The sequence below is a fragment of the Agelaius tricolor genome, unplaced genomic scaffold (assembly GCF_023055355.1).
Source record: "Agelaius tricolor isolate 1412-34295 unplaced genomic scaffold, bAgeTri1.0.p SCAF_135, whole genome shotgun sequence".
Lineage (NCBI taxonomy): Eukaryota > Metazoa > Chordata > Aves > Passeriformes > Icteridae > Agelaius > Agelaius tricolor.
Window position 1 is genome coordinate 69,014 of NW_027269395.1, and position 25,739 is coordinate 94,752.

The 25,739-nt window shown below is 63.1% G+C and overlaps 3 protein-coding genes across 8 annotated transcripts; 1 reads left to right on the forward strand and 2 right to left on the reverse strand.

Moving 5' to 3' along the window:
- Positions 1-432: 432 nt before the first annotated feature.
- PCOLCE (procollagen C-endopeptidase enhancer) lies at positions 433-5,827 on the reverse strand. 2 transcript variants are annotated; one of them, XM_071420316.1, is made up of 9 exons: positions 5,505-5,827; positions 5,000-5,117; positions 4,450-4,708; positions 3,130-3,207; positions 2,661-2,785; positions 2,164-2,300; positions 1,470-1,738; positions 734-910; positions 433-654 (listed from the first exon to the last, which is right to left on the reverse strand). In XM_071420316.1, the coding sequence occupies exons 1-9, from the start codon at positions 5,630-5,632 to the stop codon at positions 512-514; spliced, it is 1,434 nt and encodes a 477-aa protein (XP_071276417.1). In that variant the 5' UTR covers positions 5,633-5,827; the 3' UTR covers positions 433-511. The 2 variants fall into 2 exon arrangements, with proteins under 2 accessions (XP_071276417.1, XP_071276419.1); XM_071420318.1 differs by lacking the exon at positions 3,130-3,207.
- A 147-nt stretch (positions 5,828-5,974) lies between these two features.
- Positions 5,975-15,936, reverse strand: KIF1C (kinesin family member 1C). 2 transcript variants are annotated; one of them, XM_071420305.1, is made up of 23 exons: positions 15,413-15,552; positions 14,383-14,506; positions 14,046-14,122; positions 13,770-13,949; positions 13,618-13,683; positions 13,113-13,291; positions 12,916-13,027; positions 12,484-12,561; positions 12,322-12,387; positions 12,154-12,229; positions 11,256-11,334; positions 11,052-11,173; positions 10,697-10,815; positions 10,496-10,575; positions 10,170-10,245; positions 9,977-10,056; positions 9,795-9,889; positions 9,465-9,548; positions 8,955-9,117; positions 8,802-8,859; positions 8,173-8,493; positions 7,504-7,653; positions 5,975-6,744 (listed from the first exon to the last, which is right to left on the reverse strand). In XM_071420305.1, the coding sequence occupies exons 2-23, from the start codon at positions 14,486-14,488 to the stop codon at positions 6,259-6,261; spliced, it is 2,853 nt and encodes a 950-aa protein (XP_071276406.1). In that variant the 5' UTR covers positions 14,489-14,506; positions 15,413-15,552; the 3' UTR covers positions 5,975-6,258. The 2 variants fall into 2 exon arrangements, with proteins under 2 accessions (XP_071276406.1, XP_071276405.1); XM_071420304.1 differs by lacking the exon at positions 14,383-14,506 and having other exon boundaries at positions 15,413-15,936.
- Positions 15,937-16,342: 406 nt separating this feature from the next.
- On the forward strand, positions 16,343-25,583 carry CAMTA2 (calmodulin binding transcription activator 2). 4 transcript variants are annotated; one of them, XM_071420302.1, is made up of 23 exons: positions 16,344-16,495; positions 17,276-17,365; positions 17,487-17,587; positions 17,936-18,003; positions 18,084-18,219; positions 18,780-18,851; positions 19,053-19,230; positions 19,571-19,711; positions 20,250-21,025; positions 21,111-21,237; positions 21,327-21,455; positions 21,664-21,788; positions 21,887-22,095; positions 22,219-22,297; positions 22,486-22,720; positions 23,068-23,237; positions 23,341-23,561; positions 23,780-23,984; positions 24,207-24,278; positions 24,404-24,424; positions 24,703-24,845; positions 24,921-24,995; positions 25,174-25,583. In XM_071420302.1, exons 2-23 carry the CDS (start codon positions 17,335-17,337, stop codon positions 25,235-25,237), a joined length of 3,378 nt encoding a protein of 1,125 aa, XP_071276403.1. In that variant the 5' UTR covers positions 16,344-16,495; positions 17,276-17,334; the 3' UTR covers positions 25,238-25,583. The 4 variants fall into 4 exon arrangements, with proteins under 4 accessions (XP_071276402.1, XP_071276403.1, XP_071276401.1 ...); XM_071420300.1 differs by having other exon boundaries at positions 24,703-24,995; XM_071420303.1 differs by lacking the exon at positions 24,404-24,424.
- The last annotated feature ends 156 nt before the right edge of the window (positions 25,584-25,739 follow it).

The following is a 25,739-nucleotide window of genomic DNA, read 5'->3' on the forward strand; positions in this document are numbered from 1 at the left end:
GGTGTCCGCGCCCCGATTCCTTCAGCCCCACCCATTGCTCCTCTTAAAGGAGCCGCACCTTTTAAAGGAGGGGTGTCCCTTTGCGGGGGGGGGGGTCCCCATTTTAGGGGTCCCATTTTGGGCGTCTCATTTTGAGGCCCCAATTTTGAGGGTCTCATTTCGAAGTCCCCATTTTGAGGATTTCATTTTGAGGGTCCCATTTTGAGGGTCTCATTATGAGGGCCGCATTTTGGAGTCCCCATTTTGAGGGTCCCATTTTGAGGGTCCCATTTTGAGGGTCCAATTTTGGGTGTCCCCATTTTGAAGCTCCCATTTTGGGTCCCCATTTGAGGGTCCCATTTTGGGGCTTCCATTTTGAAGTCCCCATTTTGCCGTCTCCCCCTTTGAATGCGTCGCCCGGCCTCTCTCCCCCCAGACCCCTCACGCACAAGCTCCATCTCTGCACCCTTTATTACCGAATGCTCGGGGGGCACCCCGCGGCCCGGGGCGGGGTTCTCAGGGCCGGGGCCCCTCAGGGGCTCCCCCGACACGGCCTCTTGCTGAGGTTGCCCAGCAACTGCTGCTGCTGCGGGCGGTAGGGCACCACGAAGGCGTCGGGCGGCAGCAGCGCCGCCCCGTCCGCGCCCAGCCGCCCCATCAGGACATAGCTGGAGCCTGGAAGGGATTTCGGGAGGGGGCGTCAGGGCCGGGGGGCCCGAACAGAGCCCCGCGGGCTCCCCCCGGGCACACGCACCTTTCTTGAGCGAGGGGCAGAGGCGGCAGGGCAGCTGCAGCCGCAGCGAGGAGCCCTTGGCGGGCTGAGGCAGCCCCAGCGGCGCCGCCGCCTTGAACACGCCGAGCACGGAGAGCACGGCCCAGCCCGGCTCCTGCGGAGGGCCCCGCGACACCGACTTCACCGTCCCGGTCAACACTGCAGGGACGGGAACGGGGGTCAGGGTTCCTAAAGCTCGGGGGTGGGGGTTTGGGGGGGGCCGGCCTCATTTCCCTCACGGATTTGGGGAATTCTCCAGTGCCCGGCCTCAGGTTCCTCTCAGGGCGCTGGGGAATTCTCCAGAACTTTCTGCCCACTCCCTGCCTCAGTTTCCCCTCACGATTCTGGGGAATTCTCCAAAGCTTTTTGGGTCTCCTGGCCTCAGTTTTCCCTCACGGATTTGGGGATTTCTCTAGCGCCCGGCCTCAGTTTCCCCTCACGATTCTGGGGAATTCTCCAAAGCTTTTTGGGTCTCCTGGCCTCAGTTTTCCCTCACGGATTTGGGGATTTCTCTAGCGCCCGGCCTCAGTTTCCCCTCATGATTCTGGGGAATTCTCCAAAGCTTTTTGGGTCTTCCTGCCTCAGTTTCCCTCATGATTTTGGGGAATTCTCCAGAGCTTTTCGAGTGCTCCCTGCCTCACTTTCCCCTCACAATTTTAGGACATCCTCCACCCCCATTCCAGGCTGTCCCTCCCCGTTTTTTCGGGGTGTTTCTCACCGAAGTCGCTGCTGCAGAAGTTGCTCTGCAGGGTCCCGGCGCGGCGGCAGCGCTGGGGGCAGGGGGCGGCCGTGGCGGGGGGCTCGGCTTTGGGGCCGGGCGGCGCCTTGGCTTTGGAGCCCCCCCGGGGCTTCGGGGCGGGGGTCTCGGGGGTCTCGCTGCCTCCTGCGGGGTCCCGCAGGGTGTAGGAGGCCGAGAAGCCGTCGGCGGTGACGCTCAGGTCGGACACGAACTGCACCAGCAGCTCCGGGGAGCTGGACACGATGGGGCTGGGGGGTTTGGGGGGTCAGGGGGATTTGGGGGATTTGAGGGGCATGGGGGGTCAGGGGGGCTTTGGGGACACGATGGGGCTGGGGGCATGGGGGGGGTCAGGGGGATTTGGGGGGTCAGAGGGTTTTGGGGGGTTGGCTTTGGGGGCTGTGGGGGGGTCAGGGGGACATGGGTTCCCAGGTGGGTTTGGGGGGTACTCAGGGGGTCCAGGTGGGTTTGGGGGGGTTCCCAGGTGTGTTTGGGGGATACTCAGGGGGTCCAGGTGGGTTTGGGGGGGTCCCAGGTGGGTTTTTGGGGTGCTCAGGGGGTCCTGGTTGCTGTCGGGGGGGATTTGGGGGGCTCGGGAGGGTTTAGGAAGGACAGGGACATTTTGGGGTGGCTCACACAGGGTTTGGGGCGGGCCGGGGGGCTCGGGGGGGCTCACCCGGGGGTCTCCTCCCCACAGAAGCGGCCGAGGCGCCGCGCGTCGTCCCGCGCCCCCCCCTCGAACACGGCCACGTAATCGTAGCGGCAGTGAGGGTCGGGCTCCACGTCGAACTTCCCGAACCGCAGCTCCACCACCTGCACAACCCCCCCGGGAACCGTGCTGAGACCCTCGGAACCCCCCGGGCTCCTCCCCCAGAGCCTGCAGACCCCTCCCCAAATTCCCCCGAGCCTCCCTGAACCATCCTGCTCCCTGCTTGGCCACCCCGGACATCCCCTTGTGACCCCAAAAAAGGATTTCCGACCCCCAAAAGGAGTTCTGACCCCCCCAAAGGAATTTTTGACCCCCCCAAACCCCCCCAGACTCACCGAGCCCCCCCTTGAATACCCACAAATCCCTCCTGACCCTCCCCATCCCCCAAATCCGATCTCCCCAAATCCTCCTGACACCCCCAAACCCCCTGTGAACCCCCCCAGAACCCCCCAGGACCCCCAGACCTTGCCGGGGGGGGCCACGATGTGCCAGGAGCAGCTGATGCCGGGTGGATAATTCTCCTCGGGCCAGTTCGGGGTGCTCAGGCTGCCCTGGGGCTTCTCCAGCCGCCCGCCACAAAACTGATGCTCTGGGGGCGGGTGGGGGTCACGTTTTTGGGGGGCACAGACACCTTCGGACCCCCTCCCTTCTCCCCACACCGCCGGCGTCTCCTCTGTCCCTGAGACCCCCCCCAAAATCTGGGGGGGAAATTTGGGGGGAGCTCCGCCAAAACCACCCTGGGACTGTTGGGGGGACATGGAATTTGGGGAGCGAGACCTCCCCCCCGGGAATGTTTTCTGTAAATTTTTGAATTTTTAAATTTTTTTTGGGGGGGAGGGAGATGGAATTTGGGGAGTGAGACCGCCCCCCCCGGGAATGTTTTTGTAAATTTTTAAAATTTTTTTTTTTGGGGGGGGGGGGGGTCATACTCACCGTCAAAATAGTGCCAGGACTCCCCGAAAAAATGGGGTTTATTAAAGACCCCCGAGCGCCGCCGTCCCTGGGGGGGCCCTGCAAAAGGGTTGGGCTGGGTTGGGGGGGGGCCTGGGGGTCTCCACGGGGCGTTTTGGGGCAGCTTTGGGGTTTTTTTTTTTTTTTGAGGGATTTTGGGGCAATTTGGGATGTTCCATGCGGCTTTGGGGGGTCTTTGTATGGATTTGGGGTCTGGGTGATTTTGGGGTCTCAGTGCTCCCCTTTCCCTCTCAGCTTTTCTCTCCATTTTGTGCCATTTTTTTTGTGCCAAAAAAAATGAAGTTTCCTTCATTTTGTGCCATTTTTTTTGTGCCAAAAAAATAAAGTTTCCTTCATTTTTTTCCTGACACTTTGCTCCATTTTACTCACTGGCTTTTTTTCTCCAATTTCTTTCTTTTCACTAATTTTTTCCTCAGTTTAAAAAAAAAAATTCAGTTTTTCTCCCCTCATTTTTTCTTTTCCTCTTATTTTTCTCCTTTCCCTTTCACACTTTCGTCCCCTTTTCTCCTCAGCTTTTCCCTCCTTTCCTCCCTTGCACTTTTCCCTCATTTCCCTGTTTTCTCCTCAAACTTTCCCCCCATTTCCTCTCCACCCTTTTCCATTTCTTCATCACACTTTTCCTTAATTTCTCTTTTTTTATTCTCTCACTTTTCTCCCCAATTCCCTATCGGGGTTTTCCCTTTCTGTTTTCAGTTTCACAGTTTTCCCTCCTTTTCCATTCACATTTTCTCCTCATTCCCACTGTTTTTCTTCATTCCTACTCTTTTTTTCCTCATTCCCACTGTTTTCTGCTCATTCACCCTCTTTTTCCCTCATTCCCATTGTTTTCTTTAATTCCCACTGTTTTTTCCTCATTCCCACTATTTTCATTCCTAGTGTTTTTTATTAAAACAGTGTTTTAATAAAGTGTTTAATAAATAAAGTGTCCTAGTATTCCTTATTCCCACTGGTTTTTCTCCTCATTCCCACTGTGTTATTTTCTTCTCATTCCCACTGTTTTCCCCTCATTTTTACTGTTGTTTTTCCCTCATTCCCCCTCTCCTCACACTTTTCCCAATTTCACCTGCTTTTCCCTCTTTGCCATCTCTCTCCAGGGAGTCCTTTTGCCCTCACATCCCTCACATTTTGGGGCTCTTTATGGCACTTTGAGGGGTTTTTTTTGATCTCTCCACATTTCCAGGGAGTCTCTGGGTGGTTTTGGGGTGTCCCCCCGGGCCTGTCCCTGCTCCCCACCGGCGGTGCTCCCCGTTTTTGCCCCGGGGGTCTCTCCCCGTTACCCACCGTGGCTCGGGGGGCTGCCGGCGCTGAACCAGGCCAGGAACCCCCGTCCGGCCGTGGCGCCGTCGCTCTCCATGTGCAGGCGGAGCCGGTTTTGGGGCGCCCGGAGCGCCCCGGGGCGGAAGGTGCCGCAGAAGCGCCCCAGGAGCGGCGCCGCGGGGCCGTGGCCCCCGAACACGGACAGGGCGTCGAAACGGCACCGCGGGTCCGGCTCCAGGTCGAACACGCGGAACGACAGCGTGGCCACCTGGCCCTCGGGCACCTGGGGACATTGGGGACACTGCCGGGTCACCACCGGGACCTGGGGGACTTGGAGACATTGGGGGGTCAGCACTGGGACACTGGGGGCACTGCAGGGTCACCACCTGGGCCTCAGGGACACTGGGGACACTGCGGGGTCGCCATATCCGGGGAGCCCCGGGTGACCGTGGGGGTGTCTCCGGTTCCGGGGAGCCCCCGGGGGTGTTGGGGTGACCGGGGCGGGGGTCGCTCAGTCCAGGGTGCCTCAGGGGGATCGGGGCGGGGGTCTCCGGGGAGCCCCCGGTGTCCGTACCGTGATGGTCCAGGTGCAGTTGCTGCCGGGGGGGTAGTGCCGGGGGAAGCCCTCGCTGGCGATGAACCCCGACTCGCCGCGATGGTCCCCCCCGCACGGGAACACCGGGAACACCGGCCTGGGGGGACACGGGGGGGTCACAACGGGGGAACCACGCTCGGGGGTCCCGGGCGGTGCGGGGCTCCCGGTTCCGGGGAGGTTCGGGGCAGCCCCGGCTCCGGTTCTGGAGCGGCTCCCGGTGCCCCGGGGGGGGTCCGGAACCGCGCGGGGCTCCCGGACCAGGGTGTCCCGAACCGGGAATGTCCCGAACCGGGAGTGTCCCGAACCGGGAATGTCCCGCCCCGGGCCCAGCCCCGTCCGCGGGGGTGGCGGTGCCACGTTCGGGGGGCGGTCCCGTCCCGGGGGGGTCCCGTCTCGGAGGGGGGACCGTCCGGTCCCGAGGCTGCCGTCCCGGGGGTCCCGTCCCGGGGGTCCCGTCCCGAGGGGGTCCCGGGGGTGCCGTTACCTGGTGGCGTTGGGCCGGGGGCTGGGCGGGGGGCTCGGGGGCGGCTCCTGCCCCGCGGCCCGGGGGGGACTCAGCGCCCCCAGCGCCCCGAGCAGCAGCAGCGGCAGCGGCGCCCCGAGGCGGCTCATGGCGAACGGGGCCGGGGCGAACGGGGCCGGAACGGGACAGGAACGGGGCCGGGGGGGACCGGGGGGTGCGGGGAGGGGGGAACGGGGGGCGGGAATGAACGGGAAAAGGCGTGGCCTGGCGGTGACACGCCCCAAAGGGGGCGGAGTTCACGGGTCCAGCTCCGCGCTGCCTGCGTGGGAGGGCGGGGTTTTCCTGAATGCCACGCCCACAAATGGAAAGAGGCGGGGGCTTCAGCGACTGGGCGGGGCTCCACTTGGCTCCGCCCCAGAAGGCGTACCCGGGGCGTGGCCTAGACATGCCAAGCTGGAGTGGGCGTGGCCAGCAGAGAGGAGGCACCAAAATTGGGAGGGGGGGTGCCCATAATTGAGGCGCTTCTGTTTAATTAGCCATTAATTAAGGAATCCCCTTAATTAATTAATAGGATCGCCATTAATTAAGGACTCCCTCTAAGAGGGGGGGGCCCTCCTGACCGAGGACCCCTCCCCAGACACACACACACACACACGCGGGGGGGTGGGGGCAGTGTGACAGCAGCTGGGGGCTCCCCCGGGCAGGGAGACCCCCCAAATGTGGGGAGGGGGCTGTGATTGTCCATTTGGGGAGGGGGGCGCGCTCCCAAACCCCCCTACGGGACCGGACCCCGCGCCTTCAGGTCGGGAGCCGAGCGCTGGCGGCGGACTCGGGGCGGAGGTGGGGACCCCCCATCCAGAGACCCCCGGCGGGGCCGCCCCGAGTGCGGAGGGGGCTGCAATGAGGGGAGGGGGCTGTTGTCAGCTTGGGGGGCGTCCCCCGCGCCCCCTCCCCACGCCAGGCGGTGCTGGGGGTTACTCTTGAAGGGGAAGCGCAGCTTGGAGTCCTGCTGGAAGCGCGGGGGGCGCCGGGGGGGCTGCAGGAGGGGCTGCAGACCCCCGCCCGCCATCAGCCGTGCCTGCTCCTGGCGCAGCCAGCGCAGCCGCCCCCGCCGGAACGCCGGGTCCTGCTCCATCAGCCGGCACAGCCGCGCCGCCGCCGCCCCCGGGGGCGAGGGGGGGTCCGCGCGGGGCTGGGGGCGGCACGGGGAGGGGTCCCGGGGCGGGTCCTGGGGGGGCGGATCGGCATCGTCGGCGTCGTCCTGGGAGCGGGATGGAGACGGGGGTTACAGGGGTCTGGGGGTGCTGCGGAGTGCGAGGGACATTTGGGGGTGTCAGAAGATGGGGAGGGGGGCTTGGGGCGTCGGAGATTCCATGTTGGGGGGCGTGGGGTGTGAAAGGGGGGGTGGGACTCATGCCGGGGTCTGGGGGGACGGACCAGGGGCGCTGGGGGGGGTGTGGGGCAGGCAGACCCTGCTCTCAGTCCCTCCCCACGTCCGTCAGTCCCTCAGTGTCCGTCAGTCTGTCCCTCTGTCCCCAGGGGGATGGGGATGATGCACTCCATCTGCCCCACGCGCGTCCCTCAGTCTGTCCCTGTGTCCCTCAGTCTGTCCCTGTGTCCCTCAGTGTCCGTCAGTCTGTCCCTCTGTCCCCAGGGGGATGGGGATGATGCACTCCATCTGCCCCACGCGCGTCCCTCAGTCTGTCCCTGTGTCCCTCAGTCTGTCCCTGTGTCCCTCAGTGTCCGTCAGTCCCTCAGTGTCCGTCAGTCCTTCCCCGTGTCTGTCTGTCTGTCCGTGCTCACCAGGGGGATGGGGATGATGCGCTCCATCTGCCCCACGCACGTCCCTCAGTCTGTCCCTGTGTCCCTCAGTGTCCGTCAGTCTGTCCCTCTGTCCCCAGGGGAATGGGGATGACGCACTCCATCTGCCCCACGCGCGTCCCTCAGTCTGTCCCCGTGTCCGTCAGTCCCTCAGTGTCCGTCAGTCCTTCCCTGTGTCCGTCTGTCTGTCCGTGCTCACCAGGGGGATGGGGATGACGCGCTCCATCTGCCCCACGCGGTCGCGCAGGGCCCGGATCTGCTCGTCCTTGGCGCTGTTCTGGCGCCGCACCTCGCTCAGGATCCCGGCCAGCCTGTCCAGGTGCAGCCGCAGCCCCTCCACCTCGCTCACCTGGCACACAGGTACATTCCGTCAAAAACCCTTTCCTTAGGGCTCTCTCTCCTGAGAACTTGAGAGGCCTCAGAAATTAAAAGTAAATAATAATTATCACCTATGGAATGCAACAGGTGCATCTGTGATTAATCTCATGTAATTGTTTCTAATTAATGGCCAGTCATAGTCCAAATGTGTCTCTCTCCAGTCAGACACGGGATTTTGTTATTCATTCCTTTTCTATTCTTAGCTAGCTTTCTAATGAAATCCTTTCTTCTATTCTTCTAGTATAGTTTTAATATAATATTAAAATACTAATATAATATTATTTAATATAACACTAACATATTAACATAATAAGTTAATATTATTTTAACATAATGTTAAAATAGTAAAACATTGCCATAATATTAATTTAATATTAAAATATTAAATTAATATCATAAAATAATAAATCAAACCTTCTGAAACACGGAGTCAACATTCTCCATGTCTCTTCCCTCATCCTGGGACCCCTGTGAACACCACCACACTCACCTGCTCACCACCTTCACCCTTCTCCTCCTCCTCCTCCCGCAGCCACGGTGCCGGCTCCGGGCTGGGCTCGGTGCTGACCCTCGGGGCTGGCGATGACGATGATGATGACGATGATGATGATGGTGAAGGCACTGTCCCTCGGCGGCGCTGCGGGATCTGGTAGACGCGCAGCGGCTCCCGGCGCCCGGCCCGGCGCGGCCCCGAGCGCACCGAGGGCACCACCGAGGGCACCACCGAGGGCACCACCGAGGGCACCGGGAGCGGCCGCCAGCCCGGCCCGGGGCACGGGGGGGGCTCGGGGCACGGGGGGGCCTCAGGGGGCTGCGGGGAGATGGGATGGGAGATGGGGGAGAGGCTCTGGGGGATACCCAGAACACCCCCAGGAGACCCCCAGGACACAGACAGGAGGGTCACAGGACACTGAGGGGACCCAGGGGGGACCCCTGAGACACATCCAGGGTGCTCACGGGACACTGAGGGGACCCAGGGGACACTGAGAGGACCCAGGGGCCACCCAACTACATCGAGAGGACCCGGGGGTCACCTGTGACACTCGGGGACACCCAGGGGACACTCGGGGACACCCAGGGGCCACCAGGATTCCCAAACGCCCCCCGTGCCCCCCTCACCTGCGGCTGCTCCGACCCCTCCTTGTCCCCCTGGGGTTGGTTCTGCAGCTCCTGCAGCCTGGGCCGGGGGGGACACGCAGGGTGAGCCCCCCCAGGGCACAGCCCGGGGGTCCCCGGGCCCACCCCTGCAGGGGTCTGGGGTCCTGTGCCCACCTGTGCAGGCGCATGTCGATGCCCTGCTGCTCCAGCAGCTCCCTCTGGGCCAGGTTCCAGTCCGGGGGGGGCCCGGGGGACGCCCCCCGCTCCCGCTGCCGCCGCGCCTGCTCCGGGTGCGTGAAGCGGAACACGTGGTTCTGCCCCAGAATCAGCCTGTTCCCTGGGTTTGGGGGGTCACGGGGGACTTTAGGGGAGATTTGGGCAGGTTCTGCCCCAAAATGAGGGTTGGGAGGGGGTTGGAGGGGTCACAGAGGGGATTTGGGGCAGAGCTGGGCAGGGTCACAGGAAGTTTTGGGTGGATTTAGGTGGAAAATGGGGGTTTGAGGGCGTCATAAACTCCAGAGAAAATCTGGGGGCAACACGAGATTTGTGAGAGTTTGAAGGGAATTTGGGGAGAAAAGTTGGGGTTTTAGGGGGGGTTTCAAGTGAGACCCATGGGGATCTTGGGCACAGGGGGATTTTGGGGAGACACACAGAGATCTGGGGGGGGCTTTGGGGGGTCCCTACCCGAATTGAGCACCACCGGCTCCGTCACCTGCTTCCCGTTGACGTAGGTCTCAGCCCCCTCACACGGCTCCAGCGTCACCACAGCTTCGGGGGGGGACAGCAACACCAGGGGGGGTCACCTCCGTGCTGGGGGAACCCCAAATCCCACCCAAACCACCCCAAAAAATCCACCCAGGAGCCTCGCGGTACCTGGGGGGGCCGCGCTGACCTGCTCCAATTGCAGCATTTTGGGGAGGAAGGGGGTAAAAAAGGAGTTAAGCTGTGCCAGGAGCGGGCTGGGCAAGGGGGAGGCACCCCAAAATCCGGCAGGGACCCCCCAAAATCCCGTACCTTCCCCCGAGGGGTCGGGGCAGCTGCGGAAGAGGCAGTGCTGATCCTGGATGGACGGTCCTGAGAGCTTGATGTCCACGTCCACCCTGCCCACCCTGCCCGGAGGGGGCAAAACACAAATTGGGGGGGGTCCCAAAGGGGGTCCTGAGGGGGTCTGGGGGTCCCACAGCCCCCCCACCCACCTGGTGACGCCGTCCTTGATGTGGTACAGGAGGCACTCGGACATCAGGGGGTCCTCGTTGAGGTTCACCAGGTGCGGGGTCTGTTTGGGGGGATTTGGGGGGGGGCACGGGGATAAAAAGGGGGGTGAGGGGTTGGGGGGGACCCTCAGGGTGAGGTGAGCCCCCCCCCAATTTAAAAGAGTTAAAACCTTGCCTTTTTGGGGGAAAACACCCCGACGGTGCCGCCATCCTCACGCAGAGCCACCCCCATCTCGGCCAGCAGCGCTTCCCTGGGGGGGCATAGGAATTTAGGGGGGGAAAAGGAAATTTGTGGATTTGGGGGGAAAAGGAATTTGGGGAGGCACAGGGAATTTGGTGGGGGGAAAAGGAATTGGGGGGGGTTCAGGAATATTGGGGGGGGGCTCAGGGTATTTTGGAGGCCGTGGGGAGGGCTCAGGGTATTTTGGGAGGGTTCAGGAATATTTTGGGGGAGGTCAGGAATATTTTGGGGGGCACGGGGGGTCCATGGCCCCCCCTCACCGCTCCAGCCTCAGCGCCTCCGTCCGCCTCAGCTTCTCCTCCCAGGTCTCGTTCAGCTCGGCGATGATTTTCTCTGTTTCCTGCAGAAAAAACAAATTTTTGGGGGGGGTCCCCTTGGTTTGGGGATCCCCCCAGGCTCCCTGAGGAGCAGGGCAGGGGTTTTTGGGCTTTTTTTTTGTTTTTTTTGGGGGGGTTTTTCACCTGCAGCCGCTCCATGGCCTCGGTGGGGCCCAGGGGGGGCTCCAGCCCCGGGTCCCCATTGAGGGTGGGGGGCGTCGTTCTGGGGGCAGGGCTGGAGGTGAGGGAGGGGTCGGTGAGGCCTGGGGGGAGATGGGGGGGTGGGTGTGAGGGGGGGTGCCGCCTCCTGCACCCCCAAATCAAACCCCAAACCTCTTCTGCCCCCAGATCCTCTCTGCAACCGACACCCCAAATCCGCCCCCGTACAAAATCCCCTAAATCTGACCCCAGACACCACAAACCCCTTTAACCCCATCCTGAAAACCCAAATCCCCCCCAGTCCCTTCAGAGCCCCCCAAATGCCCCCAAACCCCCTCACCCTGGGCACTCAGCAGCTCCCTGAGCCGCGTCACCTCCCGGCGCAGCTCGCGGATCAGCCGCGCGTTCGGGTCCTCGTTGATCACCGCGTGGCACCGGATCTGCTTCGTGCGGTCCGCGTACCTGGGGGGCACAAACAGGGGAGAAACGGGCGGTGGGATCAGCACCGGGACCCCCCCGAGCCCCCCCAGAGCCCCCTCCTCACCGCAGCGTGCTCAGCGTCTCCTCGTAGCTGCAGTCGGCCGGGCTCAGCGCTGCGATCATGGCGGTGCGCGAGTTCCCTCCTGTTTGTATAGATTTATATTTATATAAGTATTTATACATATTTATATATAAATATATACAAATTTATATCTATATAAACCTATATAAACAGGAGGGAACTAAATATATAAATATATATGCATAATGTATAAATAACAAAGAATAAAAATTATTGTATAAATAATAAAATTATTTTTAAAATAATAGATATATTTAAATGATATATACAAAAGATATATTTATATATAATATATAAAATTATTTCATATATAATAAAGTAATAATATATATTTATATATAAATATAAAGATATAATATATATTTACATATATAAAATATATAATATATATTTATATATAAATATATATAAATAGGAGGGAACTAAATATATAAATAATAATATATATAAACGATATTATATGTAATAAAATTATTATTTTAAAAGTAGTATATGTTTAAATAATATATATAAATAATATAGTATATGTTTATATATACTATATAAAATTATTTCATACATAATAAAATTATTGATATAAATAATAAACACAAATAAATAAATAAATATATACATATGTTTATTTATATATATATAAAAATACCCTGAGCCCCCCAAAATATTTCGGGTATTCAATAGTTGTTTAGATAAAAGGGCTCTGTAATCACCTGTAAATTGTGCTGTGTATTTGGGAGCTATCCCACAATAAACATAAATATTTACTTTCTAACTCTAAACTGTTAAGAGATTTTTTCTCTCTCACAGTTGGATATCGGTACTAGATCAATATCCATATTTTGGTGCTAAATCAATATCCATATTTTCAATAAATCAAACCCACCCAGGTTCTCCTTCAGCAGCCACGTCAGCACCGAGTCCCGGTACGGGATGAACTCTGGCTTCTTCTTCTTGCTGGTCTGCTGGGAGGATGAGGAAGGTGGTGAGGAAGGACGTGAGGGGTCCCCAAAAAGGGAGGGGACCCCCCGAGGGTGAGGGACCCCAGACTCACCGCCTCGGCCAGGGCAGAGATCACCTTGCCCAGCGTGGTCAGGGATTTGTTGATGTTGGCGCCTTCCTGGGGACGAGGAGGAGGAGGAGGAGGGGAGGAAGGCTCAGGAGGGCTCTGGGGGCAGGGGGAAGTCGCCCCCTGTTTTCAGGGGTCCCAGCCCACCTTGAGGCGGATGCCCTTGGCCCCCGATGCGTCGGCGCGTTCGCTGCCCGCCAGATCCACCAGGGAGATGCGGCTGACCTGGGGGGACAAGGGGGGGTTTGGGGGGTCTGGGAGGGAATTCTGGGGGTTTGGGGGGAAATTTGGGGGTGTTTGTGGAATTATGGGGAGATTTGAGGGAGCGGAGAGAATTGATGAGTGCTGGATGAAGGTAACGGCGAATTTTGGGGGGGATTCAGGAGATTTCAGGGGGATTTCAGGGGATGATTTTGGGGGGATTTTAGGGGAGATTTCAGGGGGGTTTCAGGGGGGATTTCAGGAGAATTTCAAGGGACTTTCAAGGGAATTTCAGGGGATGATTTCAGGGTGATTTCAGCGGAATTTCAGGGTGACCCAAAACCTGGTTTGGACAGATTGAGGGGGTCACTCCCCAACCTTCTCGGTGGCCAGCTCGCTGAGCGGGTCCTGGCGGCGCTGGCTGAACACGATGCTGAACACTGCGTGCGAGCGGCTGCTGGTCTCGTTCATGTTGGTGGCTGCCACCGTCCTGCGGGGGACCGGGACGGGACCCTCGGTGCCTGGGGGTGGTTCTGGGGGGTCCAGGCTGCCCCCCTGCCCCGCCCTGCCCACACCTGGCCTTGTTGCCGCTGTCCATGAGGTCGGCGATGTCGGCGAACGAGGCCACGGCCAGGCGGGACAGGTCCTGCACGTAGGGCCCGAGCAGGGGGTGCTCCCGCACGCGCAGCCCCCCGCGGCTCTTGGGGTTCAGCAGGTCCCGCACGCGCTCGCAGTAGATCTCCAGGTAGCTCACCTGGGGGGGGGGGCACGCTCAGCAGGGACCCCAACACTCGGGGGGGAATTTGGGGGTGAAAAATCCAAACTGGGGGGCAGATCGATGGGGATTTGGGGGGAGGAATCCCCAAAATGGTGACGGGGAAAATGCCCAAGGTGCTTGGTTGAGCCCCCAAAGTGTTGGGGTGGGGGGCAGATGAACCCCCAAACTGTCGTGGGGGGTTTGGGGTGAGTCTGCAGGAGCTGAACACCCAAATTACCCAAGGGGGGGTCTGCAGGTCACGCTCTGAACCCCAAAATCCCCCCAGAGTCCAGGAGACCCTCCCCAAACCCCCCCAAATTCACCTCCACAGAGAATGACAGCTCCGGCGACCCCTCCCGAGCCATGCGGGCGAACAGATCCTCGCAGAGCTGCAGGTGAGGAGGAACCTTTGGACCAGGGTCTGGGGCAGCTCCAGCCCTTCCTGAGGCCCCCGGGAGCCCCCCAGCCCCCGGACCTGCGGGATGATCCCGCGCTGCCCCGGCTCCTGCCGCCCCATCATGGTGTAGGATTTGCCGGCTCCCGTCTGGCCGTAGGCGAGGATGCAGACGTTGTAGCCCTCGAAGGCGTGGGCCAGCATCTCCTCGCCGATGTCCTGGTACACGCGGCGCTGCGAGGCGAAGTTGGGGTCCTCCTCCTGTGGGGGGGGCACTCAGGGACCAGCCCCCTTTTCTGGGGGTCCAAGCCCCTCTTTTTGGGGGCTCCAGCCCCCCCGGACCCCCCCAGCACTCACCGAGGTGTGGGACCAGTAGGAGTAGTCGAAGGTGAAGTGTTTGGTGCCGTCCTTGGGGAGCTTGGGGTTGGTGATGCCTGTGGGGTGGGGGGGGGTGACACCGGCGTTGGGGTGACCCCCCCACATCACCCTCGCCCCCCCCAGCACCCTCACCCCCCCCCCAAAATCCTCCCCGTTGCTATTTTTAGCACAGGGCAGCTGGCACTCCGGGCTCGGGGCCAGCACGGGACAAGGACGGGGACAACGGGGGGGGGGGGGTCCCATATCGCGATCTCCCCTCCACCCCTGGGGCTCCCTCCCCTGTCCGGGACCCCCCTCCGGGACGCCCCCCACTCACAGGTGGTGTTGCCCCGCATCTGGATGACACACTTGGCCTGGCGGCTGCTCTCCCTGGCGCTGAAGGGCCGGACCCGCACCGCCACCTTCACCGAGGCGCCCGCCATGCCCGCGACAGCCTCAGCCTGTCGCGACAGAGCGGCGTCACCGCCCCCTCCCCTCCCGTCACCGCCACCCCTCGGCCAGGTGTGTGTGCCAGGTGTGTGTGCCAGGTGTGTATGCCAGGTGTGTGTGACCCCCGGGCAGGGCAGGGCAGGGCAGGGCTGGGGGGGCTCCGTGTCCCTCCCCCGGTGCCGCCCAAGGAGAGCCCTAAAAATAAACCCGGGGGCGGTACAAAAAAAAAAAAAAAAAGTTTTTTAAAAAATAAAAATAATTTAAAAAATTAAATAATATTAAAAATATATAAGCATAAATATAAGAAATTTAAATATAGATAAGTCTATAAATGTATACTATATAAAATATAAATAAGAATAAAAATAAAAAGACATAAAATGATAAATAAATATAAATATATAAAATGATAATTGTAAACACAAAAGCTAAATAAAAAGTAAATATATGGAGATATATAAATGTAAATAACTATATAAAAAACCCATATATACATATATGAAAATATAAATTTATATATAAATACAAATATATAGAAATAAATAAAAATAATAATAAAAAAACCCAAAAACCGGGGGAGGGGGTGAGCAAAAAGCCGCCCGGGGCCGGACCCTCCCCAGCGCCCCCCCCAAAAATTCAGGGGGCGTCCCAGCAGGGTCCGAGGTCAGGGATGGGGGCACAGGGGGGGATTTGGGGCAGGGGGGCGGGAAGCCCCCACTGGAGTTCCCCCCGCCCCCAAACCCCAGGTGACTCCAGGTCAGAATAAACAACACATGACACACCCGAACCCCCCAGGACCCCCTAAACCCCCTTCCCACACCCCCAGGACCCCCAAACCTGCCCCTACCCCCCTGGGAACCCCCCTAATTTGCTCCCCGAGCCCTGACGTCCCCCAAACTCTCGCCGTTCCCGCTCACCGGCCCCGCGCTGCGGCATCCCCTCGGCCCGGGGATGTCCGGGGGGTTCCGAGGGGGTCCCGGGGGGTCCCCGGCCGTTCCCGGGGAGTTCCCGGTGAGTTCCGAAGATTTCCCGGTGGTTCCTGGTGGTTCCCGGCGGTTCCGGGCCGTTCCTGAGGGGTTCCGAGGGGGTCCCGTGGGGTCCTGGCCGTTGCCGGGGGGTTCCCGGGGGTGTTCCGGGGGTTCCCGGGGGCTTCCTGGGGGGTTCCGGGGGTGTTCCGGAGGTTTCCTGGTCGTTCCCGGGGCTCCGCAGCGGCTCCGAGGCTGTTCCGAGGGTGTTTTCGGTTGTTCCCGGTTGTTCTCGGCCGTTCCCGGCGCTCCGCGGCGGCTCCGGGGCTGCGGCCGCGCCCGGGCCCGGCGGGGCGGGGCTGGGCCGGTCCGGGGGCGGGGCCTGGGGCGTGGCGCGAGGGGTGGGGTTGATGCCCCGCCCCTTCTTAAAAGGGCAACGCGGTACAGATGGGGCCCACATATGGAAGGGCTTTTCCCGCGTTTTTACCTCAGGATTTTCCCGTCGCGTGTCTCTCTCCTTTTTCCTTCAGGCTTGTGTTTTCCCCATTTTTTAACTCACGCTTTCGTCTTCTTCTTCTGAAATAATTTCCTCCATTTTCTCTTTGCTTTTTTCTTTCTCTTTTGTTTCAGGTTTCCCTATATTTTTTTCGCCCAGAAAGCCTACAAATCCTCAAAATGGCCCCAAAAAGACAGCCTCCGAATCCTCAAAATGGCCCCAAAATTGCCTCAAGAAAGTTTATTTACCGTACTAATGGTATTTTTCACACAATTGGAAACCTTATTTCGTGGTTATGTAGTCTGAGAGCACAACTGGCGGTTGTTCGTCGCGCCACTTCGCCCCGCCCACACGACCCCGAACGCCCCCACCCAACCACGCCCTTTTACGCGCTGACCACGCCCCCGCCCGGCGGAGCGGCCCCGCCCCCTTGCGCGCTGACGTCAGGCGCCGGCGGCGCTGGCCCGCGGCGGGCGGGAAGATGGCGGCGGGCGGCGGGGGCGGGGGCGGCGGCGGCGGCGGCGGCCCTGAGGCGCCAGGTGGGGCCGGGGGGGCCGGGGCGGGGCCGGGGGCGGGGCCGGGACCGTGTGGGGCGGAGATGGGGGTTGGGGGGTGCCGGAGGGGGGGGGGCCGCTGTGGGGCGGGATGTGGGGCGGAGATGGGGGGGCAGTGGGCGGGGCGTGGGGGCGTGTGGGGCAGAGATGTGGAGGGCAATGGGAAGGGGATATGGGGGGCAGTGGGGCAAAGATGTGGGGGGCAATGGGAAGGGGATGTGGGGTTATAGTGCAGAGATCTGGGGTGCAGTGGGGCAGAGATGTGGGGTTAGACTGCAGAGATGTGGGGGGCGATGGGGCAGAGATGTGGGGGGCAGTGGGGCAGAGATGTGGGGGGCGATGGGGCAGAGATGTGGGGGGCAGTGGGGCAGAGATGTGGGGGGCGATGGGGCAGAGATGGGGGCAGTGGGGCAGAGATGGGGGCGATGGGGCAGAGATGTGGGCGGCAGTGGGGCAGAGATGTGGGGTGCGATGGGCAGGGGATGTGAGGTTACAGTCCCCTGTCGCCCCATTGTCCCCCACCCCCTCAGCCGTTTTTTGGGGGTCCCTGGTCCCATGTCCCCCCGATGTCACCCCATTGATCCCCCACCCCGTCAGCAGTTTTTGGGGGTCCCTGATCCCCTGTCCCCCCAATGTCACCCCGCTGTCCCCCACCCTGTCAGCCATTTTGGGGGTCCCTCCACTGTCCCTCACCCCATCAGCCGTTTTTGGGGGGTCCCGTGTCCCCCACCCCATCACCCATTTTTTTTTTGGGGGTCCCTGCAGGTTGCAGCCCTTGCTGTGCCCTCCTTGGGGAGCCCTGAGGGCCCCACACACCTCCCGAGATGAGCAGCAAGGACCCCCCCGAGGTCTCAGGTGAGGGCAGGGGGACATGGGGGGGGACCTTGGGGACAGGGAGGGGACACAGGGGACACTGGGGGGGCGTTGGGGACAGGGAGGGGACACAGGGGGGACACTGAGCCATCCCCCCCGGCAGAGAGGGGACACCTGAAGGTTTTCCTGCCCCGGAAGCTGGTGGAGTGTCTGCCCAAATGTCCCGTGCTGCCCAAGGAGCAGCTGCGCTGGAACACCAACGAGGTGGGCACTGGGGGGCTCGGGGGGATCGTGGAGGGGATGTGGGGACACGAGAAAGGGGATGGGAGGGATGTGGGGTGGGAAGGAGGGATTTGGAAACATGGGAGGGGATGTGGGGACACAGGAATGGGGATGGAAGGGACTGGGATGTGCAGGAGGCGTCTGGAGCTGTGCGGACACAGAAGGGGCATTAAAGGGACACAGGAGGGGGCTTGGTTTGGGATGGGGGGAAAATGGGGGACAGGGGCAGGACAGGGGACATCCAGACCGTGGGACAGCAGGGGTGGGACAGCAGAGTGGTGCAGGGTTGGGGGAGAGGGGACACAAACTTGTCGCCTGTCCCCTCCCCAGGAAATCGCCTCGTACCTGATCACCTTTGAGAAACATGACGAGTGGCTCTCGTGCTCCCCCAAAACCAGGTGTGGGGATGCCCTGAGGGGCTGGGGGTGGCCTGGGGGTGCCCGGGGGGCTCCCAAGGACCCCCTGACCCCGTGTCCAGGCCGCAGAACGGGTCGGTGATCCTCTACAACCGCAAGAAGGTCAAGTACCGCAAGGATGGCTACTGCTGGAAGAAGCGCAAGGACGGCAAAACCACCCGCGAGGACCACATGAAGCTGAAGGTGCAAGGAGTGGAGGTAGGGGGCCCCCAAAACACAGCCTCCCCCCTCCCCAAAAAACCCCCTGGTGCCACACAAAAAGCCTCCCTTTCCATAAAGGTGCCCCTGGTTCAGGTATGGGCAGCTGGGGATGCACCTCTGGGGGTGTCAGGACACACAAGAGGGGGATCACAGGGGGCTGGGTGCCCTCAAGGGACACTTTTGGGATGCTGGGGACACCCAGTGGGCGGTTTAGGTGGTCCAAGATTCCCAGTTGTGTGTCTAGGGGTGCTGGGAGGTGCCCAAAATGGAGTTTGGGGGTGCTGGGGATCCCCAGCGGGCAGTTTGGGGGTGTTGGGAGCAGCAGAGGATGGTTTTTGGGTGCTGGGGGGCAGTTTGGGGGTGCTGGGAGATGCCCAAAATGGGTTTGGGGGTGCTGGGGATCCCCAGGGCAGGCAGTCTGGGGGCGTTTATTTCCTCCAGCCCATGCAGCTAAAACTCTGGGGTCACCCACACTTGGATGTGAGACCCCCATAGGCTGCAGGGACCCCCCAAAATCCGTCAGGACCCCCCCAGTCCCTGCTGTGTCCCCTCCCCAGTGCCTCTACGGCTGCTACGTGCACTCCTCCATCGTGCCCACCTTCCACCGCCGCTGCTACTGGCTGCTGCAGGTAACTGGGGAGGGGGCCAGGACCCCCCCCAGGGACCCCCCAACCCCAGTGTGCCCCCCAGAACCCTGACATCGTGCTGGTGCCCGACCTGAATGCACCGGCCATGGAGGAGTGAAACCCCCCGGCTCTGCAGCCCCCCCCCGTGCTCGGGGAGCCCCCCGGGACCCCCCCACACCCAGAGCTGCCCCCTGTGCCCCCCAGAACCCCGACATCGTGCTGGTGCACTACCTGAACGTGCCGGCCATGGAGGAGTGCGGCCGGGGCTGCGCCCCCCGGCTCTGCAGCCCCCCCCTCTGCTCGGGGGCCCCCCCGCTCTGCGACCCCCGGGAGTGGCTCAAGTGGTCCCAGGAGGAGCTGGTGGCTCAGCTGCGCCCCATGTGTGAGTGGGGGGCGGCCCCGGGGGGCTTCTGCATCGGGGGGGTTTGCACGTAGAGGGGTTGGGGCAGCGGGAAGGGGAGAGAGGCCCTAAATGCTCTTTTTTGACAGATTTTTTAGTTTCTTTATGAAATTCTGCAGGGTAAAGTGGGGCTGGGGAGGGGGAGAACACCCCAAACCAAATTCTGGAGGAATTTTGTGCTTTCCCACAGGATGGAGTGGGATGGGGGGCTCTGGGGGGCTGTTCTGGGGGGCTGGGCAGGGGCTGTGGGGCTGTTTGGGGGTCAGGGAGGGGTTGCGCCCCCCAGCTCTGTTTCTGAGGGATCTCCCCCTCTGTCCCGCAGTCCATGGGGTGAAGTGGGGCTGTGGCAATGGCGGGGCCGCCCCCGGGCTGTCCCTGGAGCAGCTGGTGCAGCACGTCCTGGAGAGGCACCAGGCCCGGCCACCCCCCCGCACCCACGCCTGCCTCTGCGCCGGGGGGCTGGGTGAGACAGAGCCCCCCCGGGACCCCCGAAATCCTGGGGAAACCCTCGAACCCCCAGGGAATCCCCCAAAACCCTCGGGACCCCCAGAATCCTGGGGAATCCCCCAAAATCCCAGGGAAGCCGCCGAAACCCCAGGGAACCCACTGGGAACCCCCAAAACCCTGGGGAAACCCCCAAAACCCCGGGGAACCCCCCAAAATCCCAGAGAACCCCCCCAAAACCAAAGGGAACCCCCCAGCACACCCAAAACCCCCGGGTAGCCCCCCAAAACACCAGGGAACCCCCCGGGACTGCCCAGAACCCCTTGGGAACCCCAAAACTGCCCCTGGGACCCCAGAACAGCCCCTGGGACCCCAAAACAGCCCCTCGGGACCCATGTGGAACCACCCCAAACCCCTCGGGACACCCCCAGATTCCTCTGCTCACTCTGAACACCCCAAATCTCTTTGGGACTTTCCCAAAATCCCCCTTGTGACCCCAAAATCTGCCCCCACCCCAAATCCTGCCCCCACTAACCCACCCCCCCTTGCCCCCCCAGGCACCCCCGGCCATAAGTGCAGCAGCACCAAGCACCGAATCATCTCCCCAAAACTGGAGCGGGGAGGGGTCGCCCCCTCTGGGGACCCCCCCAAACCTGCCCCCTCCTCCCCGGACACCACCCAGCCCTCCCCCGCCCCCCCCGAGGGACCCACCCGACCCTCCCCATTTCCGCCCCCATCCTCGGGGGCTGGGGGTGGTAATGGGGGGGCTCTGCCCCTGTTGGTGGTCGCCAATTTGGGGGGGGGTGGGGGGGGCGCGGCGGCGCCGGGGGGTCCCGAGCAGCCCCTGGGGCTGACCCCGAGCCAGCACCTGGTGGGGACCCCCGAGGGGTCCTGCCCCACAGCCCCCCCCCCGCTGCAGCCCCCCACCACTGCCTTCGACCCCGACTGCTTCCTCAACAGCCCCCGCCGCGGGCAGACCTACGGCTGCGAGGCCGACCCCCCCCCCGGCGCGCCCCCCCCGGCCCCCCCGAAGCCGCAGGAGGAGGAGGAGGATGAGGAAGAGGAGGAGGAGGAGGAAGGAAAGCGGGGGGCTGCAGCCCAGGACCCCCTCCCTGCCGCCGCGCCCCCTCCCCAGCCCGCGTTCCCCCTGCCCTTCCCCGAGCTGCTGCTGGGGGGTGGGGGAGACACGGGGGGGGTCCCCCCAACCCTGCGCGACCCCCCCCCACGCCCCCCCCCCACCACCAGCTCCCCTCCTCCCCCTCGGGCCCCCCCAGCGACCCCCCCCCCCGCCGTGGCCATCACCGATTTCTCCCCGGAGTGGTCGTACCCCGAGGTGAGCGATTTGGGGAGGGGGTGTTCTCCCCGGGTGACCCCCCCGGTGACCCCCCCCGGTGACCCTCCCGGTGTGTCCCCCCCAGGGCGGGGTCAAGGTGCTGATCACGGGGCCCTGGGGGGACCCCGGTGCCTCCTACTCGTGTCTGTTCGACCGCACCTCGGTGCCCGCCGCGCTGGTCCAGCCGGGCGTGCTGCGCTGCTACTGCCCCCGTGAGTGCCCCCCACCCCAAATCCCCTCCCCGCATGGGTCTGTCGGTGCTCTGACCCCTCCTCTCCGTGTCTGTGTGTCTGTCCTGCAGCCCACGAGGCCGGCGTGGCCGCCCTGCGCGTGGCCTGTCCCCCCCGGCTGCTCTCGGCTGCGGCCCCATTCGAGTACCGGGCACGGGGGGCGGCCCCCGGGGCACAGCTGGACTGGCTGGCGCTGGACGGTGAGTGGGGACCCCCGGGACCCCCCCAGAACAGGACAAACCCCCCCCGGGATAGCACCCAAACACCTGCGTTCATTTTGGGGTCCTGTTGTGGTGGCCCCAAACCCATCCTTCTCTCCATGGAGTAACACTCTTTGGGGCCGGGGCGTTTGGGGGGGCTCAAAGAGGGTCAGGGTGCCCCCCTCACCCTTGGGCCCCCCCTCTGCAGAGGCCCAGTTCCGTCTGTCCATCCTGGAGCGCCTGGAGCAGCTGGAGATGCGCTTGGGGGCCCTGCCCCCCCCCGCGCCCCTTCCCCCCCCACGGGGGGCTCCTTCCGAGACCCCCCCCGAGCAGGTGAGGCCACCCCGGCACCAAGGTCCCTGTGTCCCCTGACATTCCCTGATGTGCACACTGTGTCCTCCGTGTCCCCTGACATTCCCTGGTGTCCCCAGGGGCCGGGCTCGTCCTTCGAGGCGCGGGTGGTGGCCGTCTGCGAGGCCATGATGGCGCGGCCGGGCTGGTCGGGGACACCAGGGACAGCGCCGGGGACAGCGGGGACCTCGCTGCTGGCACACGGGGTGACGTTCCGTGGGATGACTCTGCTGCACCTGGCGGCTGCCCAGGGCTACGCCAGCCTGGTGGAGGCTCTGCGGCGCTGGCGGTGAGCAGGGATGCCTGGGGACACCTGGGGACCTCACCTGGGGACCGCAATGGGTGTCCCCCCAAGCAGCGTCCCCAAGCAGAGGTGACCCTCCCCAGCCTGTGACCCCTCGTGTCCCTGCAGGGCGCTGGCAGCTGAGAGCCTGGAGCTGGAGCAGGAGATCGACCCCCTCAACGTGGACCATTTCTCCTGCACCCCCCTGGTGAGGGGACACTGGGGACACTGGGGACATAGGGAACACTGTGGTGGTGACACTGTGGCAGGGCTGGCAGTGCATCCCAAGGGCATGGGGCACAGCGTGGTGTCTCAGGCAGGGCTGGGGGATACCAGGGGTGGCACCTGGACACAAGTGACACCCTGGGGACACCGCTGTCCCCTCGTTGTCCCCAGATGTGGGCGTGCGCCCTGGGGCACCGGGAGGCGGCGGAGCGGCTGTGCCGCTGGGACCGGCGGGCGCTGGCCGTCCCCGACACCCTGGGCCGGCTGCCCCTGGCCCTGGCCCGTGCCCGCGGCCACCTGGCCCTTGTCACCCGCCTGGAGGAGCTGCAGGTGTCACCCATGTCCCCTCGCTGCCACCTGCCCGGCCTGCGCGTCCCCTCCCCGCTGTCCGCCAGCCCCGACACAGGTATGGCCCCTTGTCCTCCCTGTCCTCTGGCGCTCTGTCCTGGTGTCACTATGGTCACTGTGCCCTGTCCCTGGTCTCCACCCCCCTGGTGTGGTCACTGTCCCCTCACTGTCACTGTCACCCTATCCTCCCCCTGTCCCCTTTTGTGTGCTCCCAGGGCATCACTGGTCCCCTCCAGCCTTTTGCCCCTGTGTCCTCCCCATGTCCCCTGATGTTCCCTGTCCTCCTCCAGCATCTTTGTGTCCCTGGAATGCCCCCATGGTGTCCCCTGTCCTCCTGCCATGTCCCCCATGTCCCCATGTGCCCTCGGGGTGTGTCCCCCCATCACTAACCCCCCGTGTCCCCAGGGCTGAGCACAGCCAGCAGCCTCTCGTCCCCCTCGGGGCTCTCCGAGGGTCCCGGCTCCGTCCCGCTGCCCCCCGGCCCCTCTGGGCCCCCCGAGGATGACACCTGGGGGGTGGCAGTGCCCCCCAGCCCCCCTGAGGACGCCCTGGCCCCGCCCTCCGACGCCCTGCAGGTAAAGGGGGGGACAGGGGCTGGGGACACCCCTGGTGCAGACCCCCGATGTCCCCCTGTGTCCCCAGGCCGAGGTGGGGACACCCCTTGTCCTTTGTCCCCAGGCCGAGGTGGTGACCCTGGCCCGCCAGATCATCGAGGCCACCCCCGAACGCATCAAGCAGGAGGCGCCAGGGGGGCCCCCGGGGGCACTGGGAGCACTGGGAGCGCCGGGAGGGACCCCGGGGACACCAGGCACAGCGGGGACAGCGGGGCTGGGCGCTGCCATGGCCTGGCTGGCCACATACCTGGAGAGCGTGGACCGGCCCCCCACACCTGGGCACAGGTACCCCGGGGTTCCAGGGGGGCACCCTCAGCTCCCTGGGGGGGGGTCACAGGGACCCCCTTGGGAGGGTCCTGTGGTACTCCAGTGTCTCCATGGGGGGGTCTCCCACATCCTCCACACCCCAGAGTCCCCCTGGGGGCACCCTGGGGACATCCTGTGACACTCCTGGGTGTGTCCCCCCCCGTCCCCTGACCCTCCTGTGCGTGTGTCCCCCCCAGGGCGGAGGTGGCCTCGCGGGGGTCCCCGGGGGTCCCCGAGCGGCCGCCCCCCCCCTCGGCGGCGGGCTGGGCCGAGTTCCTGAATGCCTCCGGGGGGGCTCGCGGCGAGGGGGGGGCCGTGGCCCTGCTGACCCTCAGTGACCAGGAGCAGCACGAGCTCTACGAGGCCGCACGGCTCGTCCAGGGGGCCTTCCGCAAGTACCGGGTGGGTGCTCACCCCTGAACCCCAAAATCTACCCTGGGACCCCCCCCCGGGGCTCCCCTGCACCCCAAAACCCCAGTGGGCGTTCCCTCCCTGCACCCCAAAACCCTCCCAGGGCCCTCCAGGGGCTCCCCTGCACCCCAAATCCCCCCTGGATCCCACTGGGGGCTCCCCCCGGGGGCTCCCCAGCCCCGCTGACCCCCCAAACCCCCCCTGGCTCCCCAGGGCCGGAGGCTGAAGGAGCAGCAGGAGCTGGCGGCCGCCGTCATCCAGCGCTGCTACCGCAAGTACAAACAGGTACCAGGGTGTGGGGGACCCCAAAACCCCCGGGACCCCCGCCAGGCACCCCCGAGAGCCCCGGGGACCCCAGACCCCCAGGGACCACCCAGAACCCCCCTAACCCTCTGTCTCTGCCCCACAAGCTGACCTGGATCGCTCTGAAGGTAACGGGGGCAGTGTTGGGGTCACCCAGATGTTTGGGGCTGTTTTGTGTTGGGGTCACCCAGATGTTTGTTTGGGGCCGTTTTGGGTGTTAGGAGTCACCCAGGTGTTTTTGACGCAGGGGTGCTGGGACACTGTGGTGACACTGAGGTGACCCTGGTGTCCCTTGCAGTTCGCGCTGTTCCAGCGGATGACGCAGGGGTGCTGGGACACCGGGGTGACACTGGGCTCCCTGTTTGAGGGTGCTGTGACATTGAGGTGACACAGGTGTCCCTTGCAGTTCGCGCTGTTCCAGCGGATGACGCAGGCCGCCATCCTGATCCAGAGCAAGTTCCGCAGCTACGCGGAGCAGAAGCGCTTCCAGCGCCGCCGGCGGGCGGCCGTGCTGATCCAGCAGCGCTTCCGCAGCCTCCGCCAGCACCGGTATGGGCGGGGGGCACCCGGGGGGTGCGGGGCAGGGGGCACAGGGGGCTCACCTGCCCCCTCTGTCCCCCCCAGGAGCACCTTCCTCACCCTCAAGCAGGACCAGGCAGCGAGGAAGATCATGAGGTTCCTGCGGCGCTGCCGCCACCGGTACAGGGACAGGGAGGAGACAGCAGGGAGGGGACAGGGAGGGACACCGTGAGGTGTCACACAGGATGGGTGGGGACAGGGGAAAGGTGTTCCCAGGGGTTTGGGGACAGGTGGTACCGTGGGTGCAGAGTCCCAAAAAAGCCTGACCCCACCCCAAATTTGTGTGTCCCTGGGCCAGGATGGAGGAGCTGAAGCAGAACAAGGACGTGGAGAGTTTACAGACACGGGGCCTGGCCTCGTGACCCCCCCACGGGGTTGGGGGACCCTCAGTGACCCCTCCACGGGGGTCCCAGGCACGGGGGGACCCTCAGTGCTCCCCCCACAGGGGTCGCAGACGTTGGGGGACCCTCAATGCTCCCCCCATGGGGGTCCCAGGCACGGGGGGAGCTCCCCTCGCTGTCCATTCCCCCCAGGCGTGTCTGTGTGTCCGGCTGTCCCTGTGGGGAGGGGCAGAAGAGGGCAGGGCTGCCCCGCACCCCCTCCCCATCGCCCCCCGCCCCTCCTCCGCATGCCCCCCCCGCCCCCCCCCCCCGCCCCGTGGGGGCTCTTTGTACAAAGTTCCATTAAAAAACAATGAGGAAGCGGGAATGGAAAATGCGGTGAGTTTGTGTTTGTGGGTGGGGAGGGGACACTGGGGGGGACATGGGGAAGGGAAGGAGGGAGGGAGGGGAGATCGCTGGGGGGACATGGCGGAGAGGGGACAATGGGGGGACATCGCTGGGGGCGCGGGAAGACCCTGCAGAG

Coding starts and splice junctions, on each gene's coding strand:
- PCOLCE (XM_071420316.1), bottom strand. CDS start 5,632: ATGAGCCGCCTCGGGGCGCCGCTGCCGCTGCTGCTGCTCGGGGCGCTG. Junction 4,709..4,999: donor ACTGCACCTGGACCATCACG/GTACGGACACCG, acceptor CAATGTCCCCAG/GTGCCCGAGGGCCAGGTGGC. Junction 1,739..2,163: donor TGTGGGGAGGAGACCCCCGG/GTGAGCCCCCCC, acceptor CAAACCCCCCAG/CCCCATCGTGTCCAGCTCCC.
- CAMTA2 (XM_071420300.1), top strand. CDS start 17,335: ATGAGCAGCAAGGACCCCCCCGAGGTCTCAG. Junction 22,096..22,218: donor GAGGCTCTGCGGCGCTGGCG/GTGAGCAGGGAT, acceptor GTGTCCCTGCAG/GGCGCTGGCAGCTGAGAGCC. Junction 24,279..24,403: donor GCTACCGCAAGTACAAACAG/GTACCAGGGTGT, acceptor CTGCCCCACAAG/CTGACCTGGATCGCTCTGAA.
- KIF1C (XM_071420304.1), bottom strand. CDS start 15,920: ATGTGGGCCCCATCTGTACCGCGTTGCCCTTTTAAGAAGGGGCGGGGC. Junction 12,388..12,483: donor CCAAGGGCATCCGCCTCAAG/GTGGGCTGGGAC, acceptor CCTCGTCCCCAG/GAAGGCGCCAACATCAACAA. Junction 8,860..8,954: donor ATCGACATGCGCCTGCACAG/GTGGGCACAGGA, acceptor CCCCCGGCCCAG/GCTGCAGGAGCTGCAGAACC.